We start from the raw sequence: 15,613 nt of genomic DNA on the forward strand, positions 1-15,613 counted from the left end.
TATATTGTGCAAACGGGATAAAACAGAATAAAAGGAAATCGGGAACTTTATTAATGCGGCGTAGAACAGAGCAGATGTACAAAATGCCTTTTCTATGGAAACTTCTATGGAGTTGGGGCAGTTCCTGTGGGCAGCGGCCAAACCACCCCGAGCGCTCCACAGACCTCTCAGCCAGTGCCTCCTGTGTCTGCACGGCCCTTCCTGTTCCCTCGGCCCACGAGCGATGGCTCAGTTACACTTTAATTCTGATTTACATGTTGAAAAGACCATTAAAAACGTTCCAGCCACTCTGGACCCGCTCTCAGTTCTCAGCCCTGTGAGGACACGGCCGCACAGAACGCCGGCAAACGGAACGTGTGTGCTGCGCCTCCGTGAAAGGGTTCCGGTGGGAAACAACCTCCCCGGGCGGCGATGCCGGGGGGGCTCCCGCTCCCCGGGAAGCCGCGGTGCCGGGCTGTGCCCGCCGTGGCTGTGGCTGTGGTGGGGAGCGGGCTGAGGCCGCAGCGGCGATGCGGGGTGAGCTTTATCCTCCAGAAACCCCCGAGCCCCGCTCTGTTCGCGGCTCCGTACGGACCGCACGAGCTCTGCAGACCCGGAGCCGGGGCCGGCCGCCGTTTCCCGCTCGCGGCCCCTCCCCACAGCCGCCGGCTCCGATCGTTCCCAGCCGGGCTCTGCCGGCCCCGCCTCGGCGGCTCCTCCCGCGGAGCTCCGCCCGCCCCGGGCCGGGGGCGGGAGCCACAAGCACATTTTAACCTTTCCCGTATTTGTTTTCGGTGCTTCCCCCCGTTTGCTGCAGGCGGCCTTTAGGGGGTTTGTGCCGCTCTCCCCGCGGTGTCGGGGCCCGGGCAGTGCCGATCCGGGCTCTGATCCCCGCGGGTCCCGGAGCTCAGCTCGGCCCCTCGGGGCTCCTGTCCCTGCAGCGGCTGCCGGGGGGCGGCGGGCGGAGTTTCCTCCCTCTTCCCTCCTCTCCTTGTTCCCCGCGGGCAGCACGGCCCCCGCTCTGGTCAATGAAGCTTTACGCAGTGTGTTTGCGTGCCTTGAAAACGTGGTGATATAATTTTAAGTTAATTCTGTTTTCTGACTGAATTCTAATTTTTTACAGTTTTACGGTTGGTGGAGATACAGAAAGCAGTAAATGCTGTACTTTATTACCTATTAAAGATTTTATCAGTTTGATTGCTTTAACAAATCTGCCAGATGAAATTACAAAAATACAATCGCGACAAGCTACTCAGCTGTTCAGCGATCTGCCAAAATACACTTTATTATATTCTTTTTTCAGTAACCTTGCCCTCTAAAATTTCTGTTTCCATGAAGTTTACAGTTGCCATGGGTTTTTCTCAAATAACTAAATTACTGAGAAGTTTAATATGCTTCTTGTGACTTTTATCCCTCTAGTACACCATCATGCTGTTACTTCTCTTACAAATTGTTCACTTTTTCATTTTCTTTTTGTGTTGATGACAGTAGAATAAGCTACAACTTGTATCTATAATTTTTAAAGTTCCTAATTTGCAGTTATGTTTAGTTAAGGTCCTTGACATAGTCAGTCTGGCATGACTCCCTTGCTATTTCAGTGATACTTAGTCAAAATCCAGTTTAAAAGCTTGTCCTTGGATTTTTGAGTAGGGGTTAAACAAATGCTTGTCATAATATAAATTTTGAAGGCATGAAAGTGATGCCTGTATTTCAAGCACTGCAACTGATGGTTATTGTTCATTAATCTGCTCAAATATATTCCAGTGAACAAAGAACAGAACCATGTTCTGTGGTATCACAAGCATGTGTACAAACCATACACTTTCACTGAAGGAAACGCAATCCTAGTAAAAAGGAGTCAGTACTAGTATGACCCAAAGGAATAAACTTCCATTACCCACAGAATTCCCCAGACTTGACACTCAGTTATTACTGACAGATGAGAATCTATCTTCTTAAAATAACAAACAAAATTAAAATTGGTCCCATCACCCGTGGACATTTAGGATGATGACATGTATTGTAAAGTGTTTGTATCTCCTCCTGCCACCCGCTGTCACATCAGACCAGATCCCTGGCCCAGTGTCCTTGCACTTGTGACTGCAAACTTCAAAACTGTCCTGGACAACAGCCTCTTTCATTCACAGAAATGGTTTCAGAATCATTGCTAAAAAAAATTAAAAAGAGAGTAAAAAATCCAGTAAATGTAACTAAAATAATTTTAGTGCCACTATGAAGGCAGCTTTTTGTTCTAAGCTGCAAGACATCTTTCTTGAAATACCTTCAACTCAAAAATTAATCTGGTATCACATGAGCTGATCAGAATAATGAAATCATAAAACACGCCTGCTGATTTCAGAAGTGCAGAAGTTATTTACCTGCCAGGAGCTGCAGAAAGATGGTGGCAGCACTTTTTCTCCTGTGCACTGCTGAACGGTGTCCCCTTTCCACTCTTAACATTGCTGCACCTCCTGCAAAATGGTTCTTATTCTTTTATCTCCGCCAGGACCATTAGTTTGACTGGAATTCCCCAAGTGTAACAAAGGCATTTTACTCTTTGAATTACATTCCACAGACAAACAATTCAGTTTCAAAGCAATTAATTATCAAACTTAAACGATAATGAAGATTGTGTTTTTCCTTAACATCCCAGGTTTTGGCTTTTTTCTCCGCTCCTTCTTCAAAGTTATTTTTTAATTTAAGAGCTTTTTTTCAAGTAAATTATTTTTGATAAGGGAACTTGAACCTTTAACCTTCCCCTTAAAAAAACAACGTAAGGACATACCAAGGCTCGGACACTCCTGCCAAGCTAGAGAGGCCCCCAGTGCTGCATTATCCTGGGGAGAGGAAAGGCTTCTGTGTGCTTAACACGGCCAAATACTGCCCAGTGGGCTTTCCAAGAGTTCAGTGAAGCTTTTCTATGGGAGACAATAAAACTCGGGTTATCTCTCAGGTAGTTTGCCCCAGGAGGAAAAGCGAGCTAGCTCATTACCCACCCGTCTTGACCTTCCCTTTCCGAGCCCGAGCCGAGTGCGGCGCCCCAGCGCGGAGGGACCGGCACGGCACGGCACGGCACGGCACGGCACGGGCGGGCGGGGGGACCGGGGCCGGCCCCAACCCCGCGGGCCCCGAACCCCGGCCCGGCCAAAGGCTCCGCGCTCGGCCCGAACAGAGCCGGGGGGCTCCGGAGCGCTCCGGGCCCGGCACAGCGACCGAGGCCATTTTCTGCCCGCCCGGGAAGCGCAGAGAGAACATGGCGGCCTGAGGGGGCGGGGGACTCCCAATGGCGAAATAGTCATTTCTTACCCCGAGACGAGGCTCTTAATCGTCTCCGAACTGCTCTGCACATGGTTAGTGCTCCTCTGGAATCAGCCTAGCCTACGTATAAGTCTGTCACTGTTCAAAAATCATGCACCCTTATTTTCTTTCTGCCCAAGTCCAGGAAAGCAGACAGAATACAATTTTGAAGTTTGTCTGTCATTTTGTCCCAATAGGATCACTCTCCTTTCAACACACAACATTAGGGAAAAAAAAAAATTTTAAAAAAAATATATATATATATTAAAAAAAAAAAATTCACATTTAATGTGTATCTTCCAGAGAGCAAAATACTTGGTGCTGCCGTATTTCACATTTTGTACGTAACAGTCCTCTTTTTGTGGAGGAAAAAAAAAAAGGACCTGAAATTGTTTCCAGTTCAGTGCAATTTTAAATTATTATTTCCAGCTCCTTTGCACTGTACGAAAGTTCCCAGTATGCCCCTCCTCCTGCGTGGCAGCAGTGCCAGCCAGGAGAGCCACTGTACGCTCCTTCCAGCTGCCACTGCTGCTGCTGTAGGGGAGAGACAAGAGCACAGAGCTAGAGGAATAAAATCCTTCACCTGACTGAAGTATTACACTAAAATATATTAACTCTGGAAAAAGGGCTGGGAGCTTAAAGCAACATTCCATGAAGAATATAGAAACTTTGTCCCCTCCAGCAGGTATTAACTCTTCTCATTAATGCCTCAGTAAACTGTACCTGGCATACCTTTGCCTTTCTCCTGGAAATGAGGTCTCATTATTTTAAGAGGACAAGTCTCAAAATGGGAAAAAATGGTCTGAAGCAGATTGCAAGTCAGGCAGACCCTGAGCCCCCCAAGGATTACAAAGCATATATATAATAGGCTTTGCTAAGGGATGCTCACTGAGTGGAAAGAGGACTGGGGGAAGAAATCCAAAATGGCTCTTTATCTGTTCAACATCATGTGACCACAGCCTTTTTGGCAGTGCTCTTTGTTGTGTTTACTCCCTAGTCTTTGTGCAAAAAAGTGATGAAAAACAAGTTACAGTAAATCCATGTTACCTAGTTTCAATCAAGAGTTATGTAAGGACAAATATTTACTCTTTCATAGCAACAGAGTTGAAGAAGAAATTACTCCCATCTACCTTTAGGGGAGGCTTGAAGAGGTTATCATTCCAACACAGCAGCACAAGAGCAAACATTCCTCTAAATATGTTCTTTCATCTTCTTGAAGGGATAGTTTTCATCTATTTATGACACTGCTCTCACCTAGGGGAAAAAAATTGTGTCTTACTTTACTCTTTTGAGAAAACTGAATAAGGAAGATGACACTATGAGAAAGTTTCACAAAATTGGTAGCATGAAATTATGGCAAAGGACATTGCTTTAACATCACTCAGAAAGAGAATGCAAAAACCAAAGATTAGGAAAAAAATAAAAGTTTTGGTTTTTATTTTACAAGTATAAAAAATTGTTTAAAAATCAAAATGCTGGAAGATACTCCGGAAAACCTGGCTTCAGAAGCACAACACCTCTCTGTGACAACTCCAAACAATGTCACAGCTCCTGAAAATTCTGCATTCAATGAGCAAAGATATGATCCAGCTGAAGTACCCCTTTTTGATGGCTCTCACACCCCATAATGTGGGAATTATCTGACCAGTCTCTGAAGAATGTGTTGAGGCATTCTGTGGCTACAGAGCAAAAGGGTTGGCATGAATTGTAATGTCTTTAATGCGAACATCATTAAGAGGTCGATAGGTTTTCTCATTCACAGGCAGCTTCTCCAGCTCATCCAGGGTCTCCAAGCCATCAATAACTCTGTAAGAAAAACAGAAGTGCTGGAAATTGCCTTCTAATAATGATTTAAATTTCAAAACACTTTACACTTTAGTATCACAAGGCAAGGACTTTGCAAGCAAATAATACAAAATAAGACAACCAAAACATGTTATGTGGCAAATAATGTATTTTGAAAGGAAATGTTAAGCATCCAGTGACTGACTCTGAGAAGTTCAAGCATTTGCATGTGCCCTGAAATACTCATATCCCTCACACGCTCTGACAGAGGCATGCAGTTGAATCACTTACTTTCCAAACACCGTATACTTCATGTCCAGGTGTGGCTGTTTGCCATAAGTGATGAAGAACTGTGATCCATTGGTGTTGGGACCATTGTTTGCCATGGAAACCACCCCACGGACACTGTGCTGAACAAGGGGAAAACCTCAGCATGAATACACATCTGTGAAACCAGGACTAACCTGTGCAAAATGCTCTGTGTCTTAGAGCTCTTCCTCAATACCATTATTAAGAATAAATCTTGGTTACTAATATATTCTATCACAATCAGTAATTAGTTCCTCAAAATGGCTCTTACAGGGAAAAATTACTTCTTTGCCTTCAGTGCAGGAACAATGCTGTCAGAAATTCTTTCTACTTCTGTTTTCAGTGATGAAAACCCTCAAACTTAACTTGCCAAGCACAGATACACCTATTCCTATTTTAATAATAAGCTATTGTTCTCCAACCAAGAGAAATTTTTTGTAAAGAAAATTGAGATGAAAATGTAAGTGCACATTGAGAGGACAGAAATACCTTTAGATATTCACTGAACTCATCTTCAAACTTCTTGCCCCAGATGCTGTTACCTCCTTTCCCAGTGCCTGACAAAGAAGTACCACAGTAGAAATTACTGGATTTTCAGACTGAAAAATCCAGGAATTACATTCTGTTACAACATTTTACAACAAAGATACTAGATAGCCTGCAATTAGTTTGAGGCAGGTTCTTGACACGGCACTGAGACATAACTCTATATAAGGAACCTATTAAGCAGCAGAACAAAACACTGACATATCCTTAAATTGAATTCAGTATGAAATCAACAAAAACAACTGAATCAGCTTTTCTCTCAAATAGCTGACACCATCTGGGGGCCAAATCCCCAAATGCTTTATACTCAGCCTTTCAGGCAGAAACCACACAAAACACAGTAGCAGCTGCTTCTACTTAAGTCAACAGAACCATCATATTTAGTGGAAACAGCTGGTAAAACTCAAGTTTGTAGAATGCATAATTACATAAAACTGGGGTAAGGCCTGCACTTTTGCAAGCCCACCACAGAAAACTAATCTCATCATAAAAACCTCTTATCAACAATACAATAACTCTTACATTTTTACTTTGCTTACATTTTGGTTTTAATACCTATAATTCCTTTTTATTTCCTTGTATTTTATTTTTATGTATGTTTTTTCCATAGAAAGACCCAGACAGAAGAATTTACCTAATGGATCCCCTGTCTGAACCATGAAGCCCTTTATATTTCGGTGAAATACGCATCCATTGTAGTAGTTACTAGCACAAAGAGCCAGGAAATTCTACAAAAATCAAACAAACCATATTAACAAACAATTGAAAAAAAGTGTTATCTTACTAAAATGAGAGCATTGGCAAACCAATGGTTTTATCTCTGCTTTGCTTTGCAACCATGCAAATTCCACAGGGTATTGCCACAGAACAGTCATAAACAAATCATAGCTAATAAACTCCTTTGACAGTGTTACACACACAAAGAATAAAAAGCTTTCAGTGCAAGGTTGTCGGACTTGAGGAACAAACAAGAAGTCTAAGTCATGCTCTAAAGTATCTTTCCCATTCAACAATTTCATTTTGCACGTGTAACTTTGTAATCAATAACTTCATACTTCAGCTTTTTCATTAAATGAAATTTATTTCAATTTCAGTTTTTTATAAAAATTCAAAATTGGGGTCCCTGACAAACTGTGAGTGAGTCTTCTAAATGAAAATCAAATCTGCGAGGGTATGAATAAACCCATGGAAATTTGGGAATCCTACGCTAGGGGCTGTATTTCCCCTTAAAGGCAAAAGACACTTTGGGAGATGCTGGAATGTCAAGAGAAGCACTCCTTAACTAAACCTTATCAAGTGAGAAACAGGTATCAAACTCTAGCAGTATGACAGAGAGCTCAAGTTCCATGAGTGGAATTGCACCAGCCTAGAATGCTGGTATTCATTACATGAAAAGGTGGAATTGCAAAAGCCACTTCACCTCCTCCACAGTTTTCACTATTTCTACTGCTTTGTTTCACTACTAGGCAATCCCTTGGCAATCCTACTCCTGGTACTCAACTTACTTCACAAGTCTTTGGAGTACGTTCACAGAACAGTTCAATTTTAATATCTCCCACATCAGTATGCAGCGTGACAGCCTGAGCAAAAGGCAGAAAACAATAATTAAATCAGCAATAAAATACTAACAGACTGATTTTCCCAGCCCCACCAAGAACATAAGCAAGTTTACACTGCATATAGCCACTGTTTCAATATTTGGCCATAAGCAAGGCTACTGTCACAAACCACTGGCATTTCCAGTAAAATCACCAGAAAGCACTCAGCTTCATTTAGTTTCAGGACCAATCAAGTTTGCCATGGTAATGCAGTAGCTGCTGCATGCTGTTATACTCCAGAAATACATTATCCATTTGCAAACAGGACCTACTCAGACACTTGAATGTAAAGGTGAAGAATCAAGGTTACATCTACTTTGGATGGTGCACACATCTCACTCTTTACAACTAGAGGAGCAACTGATCCTGCAGCCTTTTGATTGATAAGGCCAGTTCTGAATGGCAACATATACAACGTGCCTTCATAGATATGTAAATCTACAAATTAACTTACTTTTCTTAAAAATTATTACGCTACCTTAATAAAATTTAAAACCAGTAATCCAGTAACCTAAGCAAATTTATCTCTATAGGCCAAATATATCACAGTGCGTCTATGAAAAGTGGTAAACTATGCAAAAACAAATACTGTGGGATAACTGTGCAGCAAAACTAATAAAAATCAGCATCATGTTGATACTAGCATACTGCTCCTAAAGTATACAAATAAAGCAGACAGCTGCCCACAGTGTCCATGAAGATGCTATAGAAAGTGTATGAACAGTTTAAGACATATATAGTCTTATGTCTATTTCCTGAATTGCTAAACTTTTAAAAGCCTGTGAGTGCAGAAGTTTACATATACTGAAGCAGAGGTATATTCTTGCAACTAGACTAATGCTTCTGTGAAAAATAAACCAAACTAGATTATCAAATACATGCCAAAGTAGCATTAAAATCTGGGATCTCTAAAGTGAAAGCATAATTATGTTTTAGACTGATGTAGAGCAACCGTTCCACGGCATCTTATTATAACTTTGAAATGAAAACCCTGAACTTTTCATGACAAATTCCTCACAGCATCAGACTAAAATGTGCAATCCTTTGAGATGGAGAGCAGCTATCCACTTTCCAAGAGATTAGCATTTCAGAAAGAACAAAAATATATAAAATGTGCTTTTGTTCTTACCATGCCTGCTTATCAAAAAGCTGAGGTAGCCTTCTATACAGTATTTCCTGCAAAGATAACATATAAAATTTGCTGGGCTTTTTCCTGCTAATCCCCATTTGTTTTTTATTCTAAAATATTTGTTGGTTACATGCTTTTACACCACATGTTCTACAGTGCCATTCCAGTGACTCTGTGGCTAAATTTTTGCATTAAGCAACTACACAGCATATAAAGAATGGAAAATTAGTAGAAAAAGACCGCTTAAAAGAAAAGGGAAGAGGGCAAAAAACACTCTTTCCTAGGATGAAAATTTATACTAAGCAATCAGTTTTTGCAAATATTATGGCAGTTGGTAGAACAGCAGATGGCAGAAGTTCCATCAGAAATTTCCACAGGTAAAAGCCACATGCCAGTACCGAACATAAATGTGATCTGGGGCCAACTCGTGACAGCTGAGAGTGCCTGCAACAGACAGGTACCTGCGCCCAAGCACAGGATCACATCTTTTTAATCTTTGTCATACTTTCAAATAAAGCGCTTAGAATGACAGCAATAAACCCGCGGCTGCGTAGAAGTCGACAATTTAGGCGCTAATATGTCCTCTATAGACCCGCCCTCGCCGGTGAAGCCCCGCGGAGCCTGGGGAAGGGCCGACCCCGAGTCCCCCCCTCGGCCCGCCGCTCCCGGCTCCCCGCACCCGCCGCCGCCGGGGGTACCGCTCCCTCCCTGCCCGCCCGAGGCACCGCCACCGAAACGCCGCGCACCGAGCGGGTGGGCCCGGGCCCCGCCCCCGCCGCCCGGTCCTCCACCGGCGAGCCCTGCCCGGCTCGGACAATGCTTTATTTAACCTGCCGGGGCTGATGCAGAGCCGGCCTGGCCGCCGGAAAAGCGGCGGCTCTCCGCGGCCTCGGCCCGCTGCCGGCGCTGCGGAGGGGCCGCCCCAGCCCCGCTGAGCGCGGCGGAAGCGGCGGGGCCGAGCGCAGGTCCCGCCCCGCGGCCCGGCCCTGCTCCCGCGGGAGGTGAGCGCGGAGCCGCCGGGCCGTGCCCCGGGCCCGTGAGCTCTCCGCCGCCGGGGCTCTGCGGCTCGGGTTGGCCGCGGGAAGGGGGAAGAGGCTTGAGCTCCGCGCGTTCGGGGCGGGGCAGCGCGGGGCGGGGAGGGCGCCCGGGGGTCCCGGCGGTGGCCGGGCGTTCCCGGGGCTCACGGCGGCCTGTGTTTGCCCCGCACAGGTCCCCGCATGCCGCTGCTTCTCCCGCCTCTGCACCGCGTCCGTGCCCTGGGCCGCCCGCCCGTCCGCGCCCTCATGAACCTCCGGGAGCTCGTTTCTGCCCTCAACGACTTCGCATCCCCCGCTCTGGCCGAAAGCTGGGACAATGTGGGATTGCTGGTGGAACCAAGTCCTCCCCACGCCGTGAACACCCTTTTCCTCACTAACGACCTCACTGAGGAGGTGATGGAAGAGGCAGTGCAGAAGAAAGCAGACCTCGTTCTTTCCTACCACCCTCCTATATTCGCACCACTCAAGCGAGTAACATGGAAAACTTGGAAGGAACGGCTGGTGGTCCGAGCCCTGGAGAACAGAATCGGGATTTATTCTCCGCATACGGCATACGATGCCATACCTCACGGAGTTAATAATTGGCTAGCAAAGGGACTCGGTGAGATTCTGTTAAGAACAAACAAGTTAAAATTATTAAAGATGTATGCTATTTTAGGTGGGATCTTTCATCATTTGCCCCCCAGCTCTTTCAGGTGTGATTTGAGGACTGTTTTTATTTTTCCTAATGTTTTTTATAGTACTGTAACCTTAAAAACATTTTAGGAAATTTATCTTGGTGATGTATACCACATAACAAAAACAAACACAAGGTACTTTCAGATGCACGACTCTACTATTGGATGTGTCTGGAACTGGTGGAGCATACTTATTGGCCACTGTGGTTGCAATGCTGAGACCACTGACTGTAAATCACCCCTTTTAATTTATAAAGTACAAGATCTCAATGTTTACAAAGGATTTAAGCTATATGAAATGATTTTAGATTTTTATCCTGTATTGTGGCTCACAGATGTGTCTTTTCCAGCCTGTCACACAAACCAGAAACTCCTTCTGGATTTGTACAATCGTTAGGATAAAATTGGTGGCATTAAAGATGGCAAATAATATACATCCATCAGCTTTTTTGGACTTAAAACAGACTGTGCCTAATGGAGACAGGAGAACAAAAAGCGCACAGTTCTGGTCAGGGAAAAAGGATTTGAGTGCAAAATTTACATCTGGATCTCTTTAAGATATGTGCTAAATCAGTGTTAGGATACTTACCCTGCTTTCTAAAGCAGCAATCTTGTACTGTTTTCTCAGGTGCCTGTACTTCTGTCCCACTGCATCCATCAACTGCACCAAGCTCTCCAGCTGAGGGCACTCACCGGGTAGAGTTCTGTGCAGATGCTGAGCATCTGGATGCAGTGCTAGCCAAAATCAAAGACATCCCAGAAATCTCTTGTCTCACTACTCTCCCAGCCAGGTATCTGCTCCACTCTAACGTTGTATTCTTCCTGTTGTTTGAAACAGTAAGTTGCTGTAATTGTATTTTACTGTTCTAATAATTTTGTTCCTCTGTGCATTGCTGCTGTATTTTTCAGCAATAGAGTGAGAAACTTAAGGAATAATCGTCCCTTTCTGGTCAGTCTTTGTCATGCTAAATGGTAATAGCAACTCAAGTCTAGCACCACATAGATTAGGGGTGTTAAAGAAGAGTATTAACAGGAAACTTGATGTGGACAATTGAGTTAAATTCCCATATTTGTTTCTTCCAAGACAAGTCTTGGCTATTACAACACTGTCTTTTTTTTCTTTCTCAGTGGTAGAACAGCCATTGGGATAGAATAATAATAATTATAATGCCAAAATTAATAATGATAATGCTGTCATATAATAATTACAATGCTGAAATTTTATCTAGCTTCTTAACAAGCACCAGGCATGTCTTTCCTCAGGGTTGAAGGTGAGGAACAAACACGAGTCAGTTTGAACTGCTCTCAGAAAGCACTGCTGGATGTGGTGGCGTTACTGTCCCAGAACAGCCTTCTTTATCACAAGACCGAGATTCTCTTACTACAAAAGGTAAGAAAATCACAAAATTACTTCCTGTGAATGTATTACTTGTGTGAGTTGAGTACCCTAAACACTGAAATGCAGCAGTCAGTGGCATCACAGCTTTCCAGTCCTACCCTAGTAACTCTGAAGTACTGGCATATGGGGATTCGAAGCCACACACATTTTCCAAAGCAGTGAAAACTATTTATGTGGTCTGTACTAATTCTTATATCAGTTCCAATAGCTGGCATTGTTCATATGTTACATTGAACCATGTTACATCACGTACACACTTTTTTGTAAAGTTCAGTGATGTTCCTGCAAGCCCAATATACTCATCTTGTTACAGTGTGGAAAGCAGTGCAAGCATGTGGAGTCAGTTTTCTGACAGTAAATTTGATTTTTTTTTCAGCCTCTTCTTCCCCACACTGGAATGGGACGCCTGTGCACCCTGAGCGAGGCGGTGTCCCTGTCAGACATCATCGAGCGCGTCAAAGGCCACCTGCAGCTCCCGCACGTCCGCGTAGCCGTGGGAGCGGGCAGGACGCTCGGTAAACGGGCCTGAGGGCCAGGCTGGGACCATGACTGGGTGCATGGCAGTGGGAAACATTGCTGTCTTTAACAGCTGTACTTCCTAGAACTAGGGAGCACTGCTAAGAAACAGCATCTTAGAATTTACAGCGTATGAAAAGAATCTCATCTGTATTTTAATGGGATTTTTATATTACGCTGGTGGTTGTGGTGAAGAAGGGACAGCACAAGTTGAATGAAACATACTGTTTTTTGTAATTTATATAATGACTAAGATTTTTTTCCTGCCCAGGATATCAGGCACAAAGGTGTACTGTTCCATTGTATGTTCCCTTTTGTGACTGAAGGTTAAAATTCAAATTACTTTGAGTAATATATTTTATGGTATCATTATGAACACAGAACTGTTTTGATGAAAGATAAGATAAAGAAGGTGAACTAGCTCAAACAGTGGGGTCATTAGTAAGATGTGGAGTAAATAGCCTCTTGTCCCAGCTACCTATCCTAATGTCCAAGGAGCACAGCCAATAGAATTTATGAGACTAAAATTGTTGAGAACTCTTTGTAACTTAGGAGGCAGAAATCTTATTAGATTGACAATTGCACTAAAAAATTCCCAAACTACTTCAAAGCCTCTTTTTATGGTGTGGGATTAAAGTGGTGTGACTCCACTTAAATCAACAGTAATTGCAAGGCAATGTACTGTGAAACCTTATCAGATTTTGAAAACTCCCTATGTTGTATGTCTCCTCTTTTAGTGAATGTAATGTATATGAATAATTAAAACGCATGTCACTGTCATATATAATAGCTTGGAATTAGCAGTCACAGCAAATGGACATTTTTTATTGGCATGGAGCAGCTTTCAGCTTTTGCATTGACTGGCCTTCTGAGATCTCTAAGTTAAGAACCAGTATATCTCAGAGGCAAAATGCTGCCTTAATTTCCCAACTAATGATGCCACCAATGCTGGTGGAACACAAGACTCCTGCAAAGAGTAGTGGCCTATTGAAGAGTTCAGAAACCTAACACTTCACTAGGAAAAAGGTCACCAGCAGCCAGCCTCTGTGCTGAAGTTTTCTGCAAAGTTTCCTGCCCCTTGAAAAAAATCTACCTATCAGAAGATTTTGCTGTATTGTCAGAGGTGTTACAGACCCATTGACTCTTTCAAACTGACACGTCTCTTCCTCCCACAAATTTACATTGACTCTAAAATCAAGGTAGTAGTTACCTGAAACAATTACTAGCAATACACACGTGAGGGCTGAACATAGGGGAAGGAGTTTAACTGTGGCACCTTGTGTCCTGCAGAATCACCAGTGAAGAAAGCTGCTCTGTGTGCTGGTTCTGGGAGCAGTGTCCTGAAGGGAACAGAAGCTGACCTCTATCTCACAGGTAATAGACTGCTGTTTCACTATTTTTTATAAAAATAGTCATTAGAGAAAGAAACAAACAGACCCCAGCAAAAAATAAGAGGGTTGACTGGCTGTTGAAAGATTTGACCACAAAGAATTACCTGATATTTATAATCAAGAAACAGTTAGTTATAGGAATGACAAACTAATATTAGAGATAGTGTGGATCAAATGGCAGTGTGGCACAGTGAAAGATATTTGAATTAAAACATTACTTCACAGCATTATTTCAACACAAAATGAGTGCTGATGGCAGTGAGTTGCAGCTTTCAGTGTATTTCTCATTTAGCAACATACATTTCTTCTATTCCCTACAGAATTCCCTAATGCAAAACAATATATGTAGTCTACAGAACCTTCCAAAGAAACTCCATAGTGTGTCTAACCAAAGGAACACTTAGTCCATTATTCTCTCTTCCAGCAGTGGGACAGCTATTCCCTGTGGCTCAATAATGTGAAGGCTGCCTTGCATTCTGTAGGAATTGCTGCCCCTTCTCCCCCCTTACATGTAGCCCTGCAGAGCTGACCCTCACGCTTCCCAACTGCTTTCCTCCATTCTTTTCCAGACCACTCTCAGCACTTTTATTTTCTGCCCAAACTGGGAGAATTTACAACTATTCAAAGATGGCAAGGAATTTCTGTGGTTTGACTCAGCTGCATACAGAGATACCAGCTGAGTGTTTCAAAGGGCCCTGCAGCAGGAGTGTTCCATGTTCCTGCTGAGTGGGGGCTGTTGAATTTCCACTTATGGCCCATATTTCATTACATCACCACAGCTTTTAACTGGGATGCTTTGTACATTGCAGAGACCTGGTTACCTGAACTGTACCATTAGTGATCTCCATGACATTTCTTTCTCAAAATGGCAGGAGAGATGTCCCACCATGATGTGCTGGATGCAGTTGCCAATGGGATAAGTGTTATTCTGTGTGAGCACAGTAATACTGAGCGAGGCTTCCTGTCAGAGCTGCGCGACGCACTCGCCGTCCACCTACAGAACAAAATCAACATCATTGTGTCTGAGAGAGACAGAGATCCTCTCCAGGTGGCATAGGGGGAAAGAACTGGAGAGAGAAAATTCAGTCAATAGTGTTATCTTTCACAGACCTATCCAACCGCAGAGCTTAATGAAGGTGCTCTCAGTTGGTCCAGTATGGAATGATTGTATTATATGATCCCTCAAAGTCTGGGGTATATTTTGTCATGTCAGAAAAATAAATGTTTGTTTTGGAATACCAAAGGCTCATTTACTCAATGACTGGATTGTACTTGAATAAATTTACTGCTTAATGTTATTAGATACAGTTGATAACCATGATACACAAGGATTGGTTTGGGTAAAATATATAAAACCTGACTTACTTCCAGATTTAAGCTTACACAGCAATTTTACCCTAGTACAGTTATGTCAAATCATGTCAGTGCAAGTCACTGATATTTTACCTAATAAATTACAGAAACAGTAATTAATGAAAGGATGGAGATCGATTGTTTGCATTAACAGTGGTACTAAGGCACCACTCAGATGCAAACAGAGAACACAAAGCAAGTTGTTGGTACTTGTATTCAGTTGCACAGTCTACCACTAATGCAGCTTTAATGCTTTTCAAAAGAGGGACTCAATCCAAAAAAAGCTTTGTAATGTTCAAACTGAAATCCTTAACAAAAGCTGTAAATTCACGTGTCTTTGTTATTTTCTTTAAAAAACAGTTTCTGTAACTGTGGCTTTTAATTACAGGATTACTAAAACTGAACAAATAGTGTTTTCACCGCTGATAATTTTATTTTCCAAGTTAGTTTTTGTTGGGATTTTTTTTAAGAAAGAAGTTGTATACCCTACCATCTCTGAATGGTAAATGTTTAATAAAATATTTCATTAAAATTTGTAAATTTGTTAGCTCTATCATTTTAAGTTAATAAAAGTGGCTCATCAAGCAATGTCTCTAT

At 43.0% G+C, this 15,613-nt stretch overlaps 2 protein-coding genes and 1 long non-coding RNA gene across 3 annotated transcripts; 1 reads left to right on the forward strand and 2 right to left on the reverse strand.

Annotated features, from left to right (window-relative positions):
* Positions 1-987: 987 nt before the first annotated feature.
* On the reverse strand, positions 988-3,853 carry LOC310911393. The gene is made up of 4 exons (XR_014590506.1): positions 3,286-3,853; positions 2,765-2,897; positions 2,358-2,450; positions 988-2,146 (listed from the first exon to the last, which is right to left on the reverse strand). It is a non-coding gene; the product is annotated as an uncharacterized lncRNA (long non-coding RNA).
* An 838-nt stretch (positions 3,854-4,691) lies between these two features.
* On the reverse strand, positions 4,692-9,540 carry PPIL3 (peptidylprolyl isomerase like 3). The gene is made up of 7 exons (XM_083865826.1): positions 9,390-9,540; positions 8,644-8,690; positions 7,422-7,496; positions 6,551-6,644; positions 5,860-5,927; positions 5,353-5,471; positions 4,692-5,082 (listed from the first exon to the last, which is right to left on the reverse strand). The coding sequence occupies exons 2-7, from the start codon at positions 8,644-8,646 to the stop codon at positions 4,956-4,958; spliced, it is 486 nt and encodes a 161-aa protein (XP_083721952.1). The 5' UTR covers positions 8,647-8,690; positions 9,390-9,540; the 3' UTR covers positions 4,692-4,955.
* A 313-nt stretch (positions 9,541-9,853) lies between these two features.
* Positions 9,854-15,519, forward strand: NIF3L1 (NGG1 interacting factor 3 like 1). The gene is made up of 6 exons (XM_083865729.1): positions 9,854-10,281; positions 10,986-11,148; positions 11,621-11,747; positions 12,133-12,271; positions 13,563-13,646; positions 14,536-15,519. Exons 1-6 carry the CDS (start codon positions 9,861-9,863, stop codon positions 14,718-14,720), a joined length of 1,119 nt encoding a protein of 372 aa, XP_083721855.1. The 5' UTR covers positions 9,854-9,860; the 3' UTR covers positions 14,721-15,519.
* Positions 15,520-15,613: the final 94 nt, after the last annotated feature.

This window comes from Zosterops lateralis (genome assembly GCF_965231275.1).
Source record: "Zosterops lateralis genome assembly, chromosome: 7".
NCBI lineage: Eukaryota > Metazoa > Chordata > Aves > Passeriformes > Zosteropidae > Zosterops > Zosterops lateralis.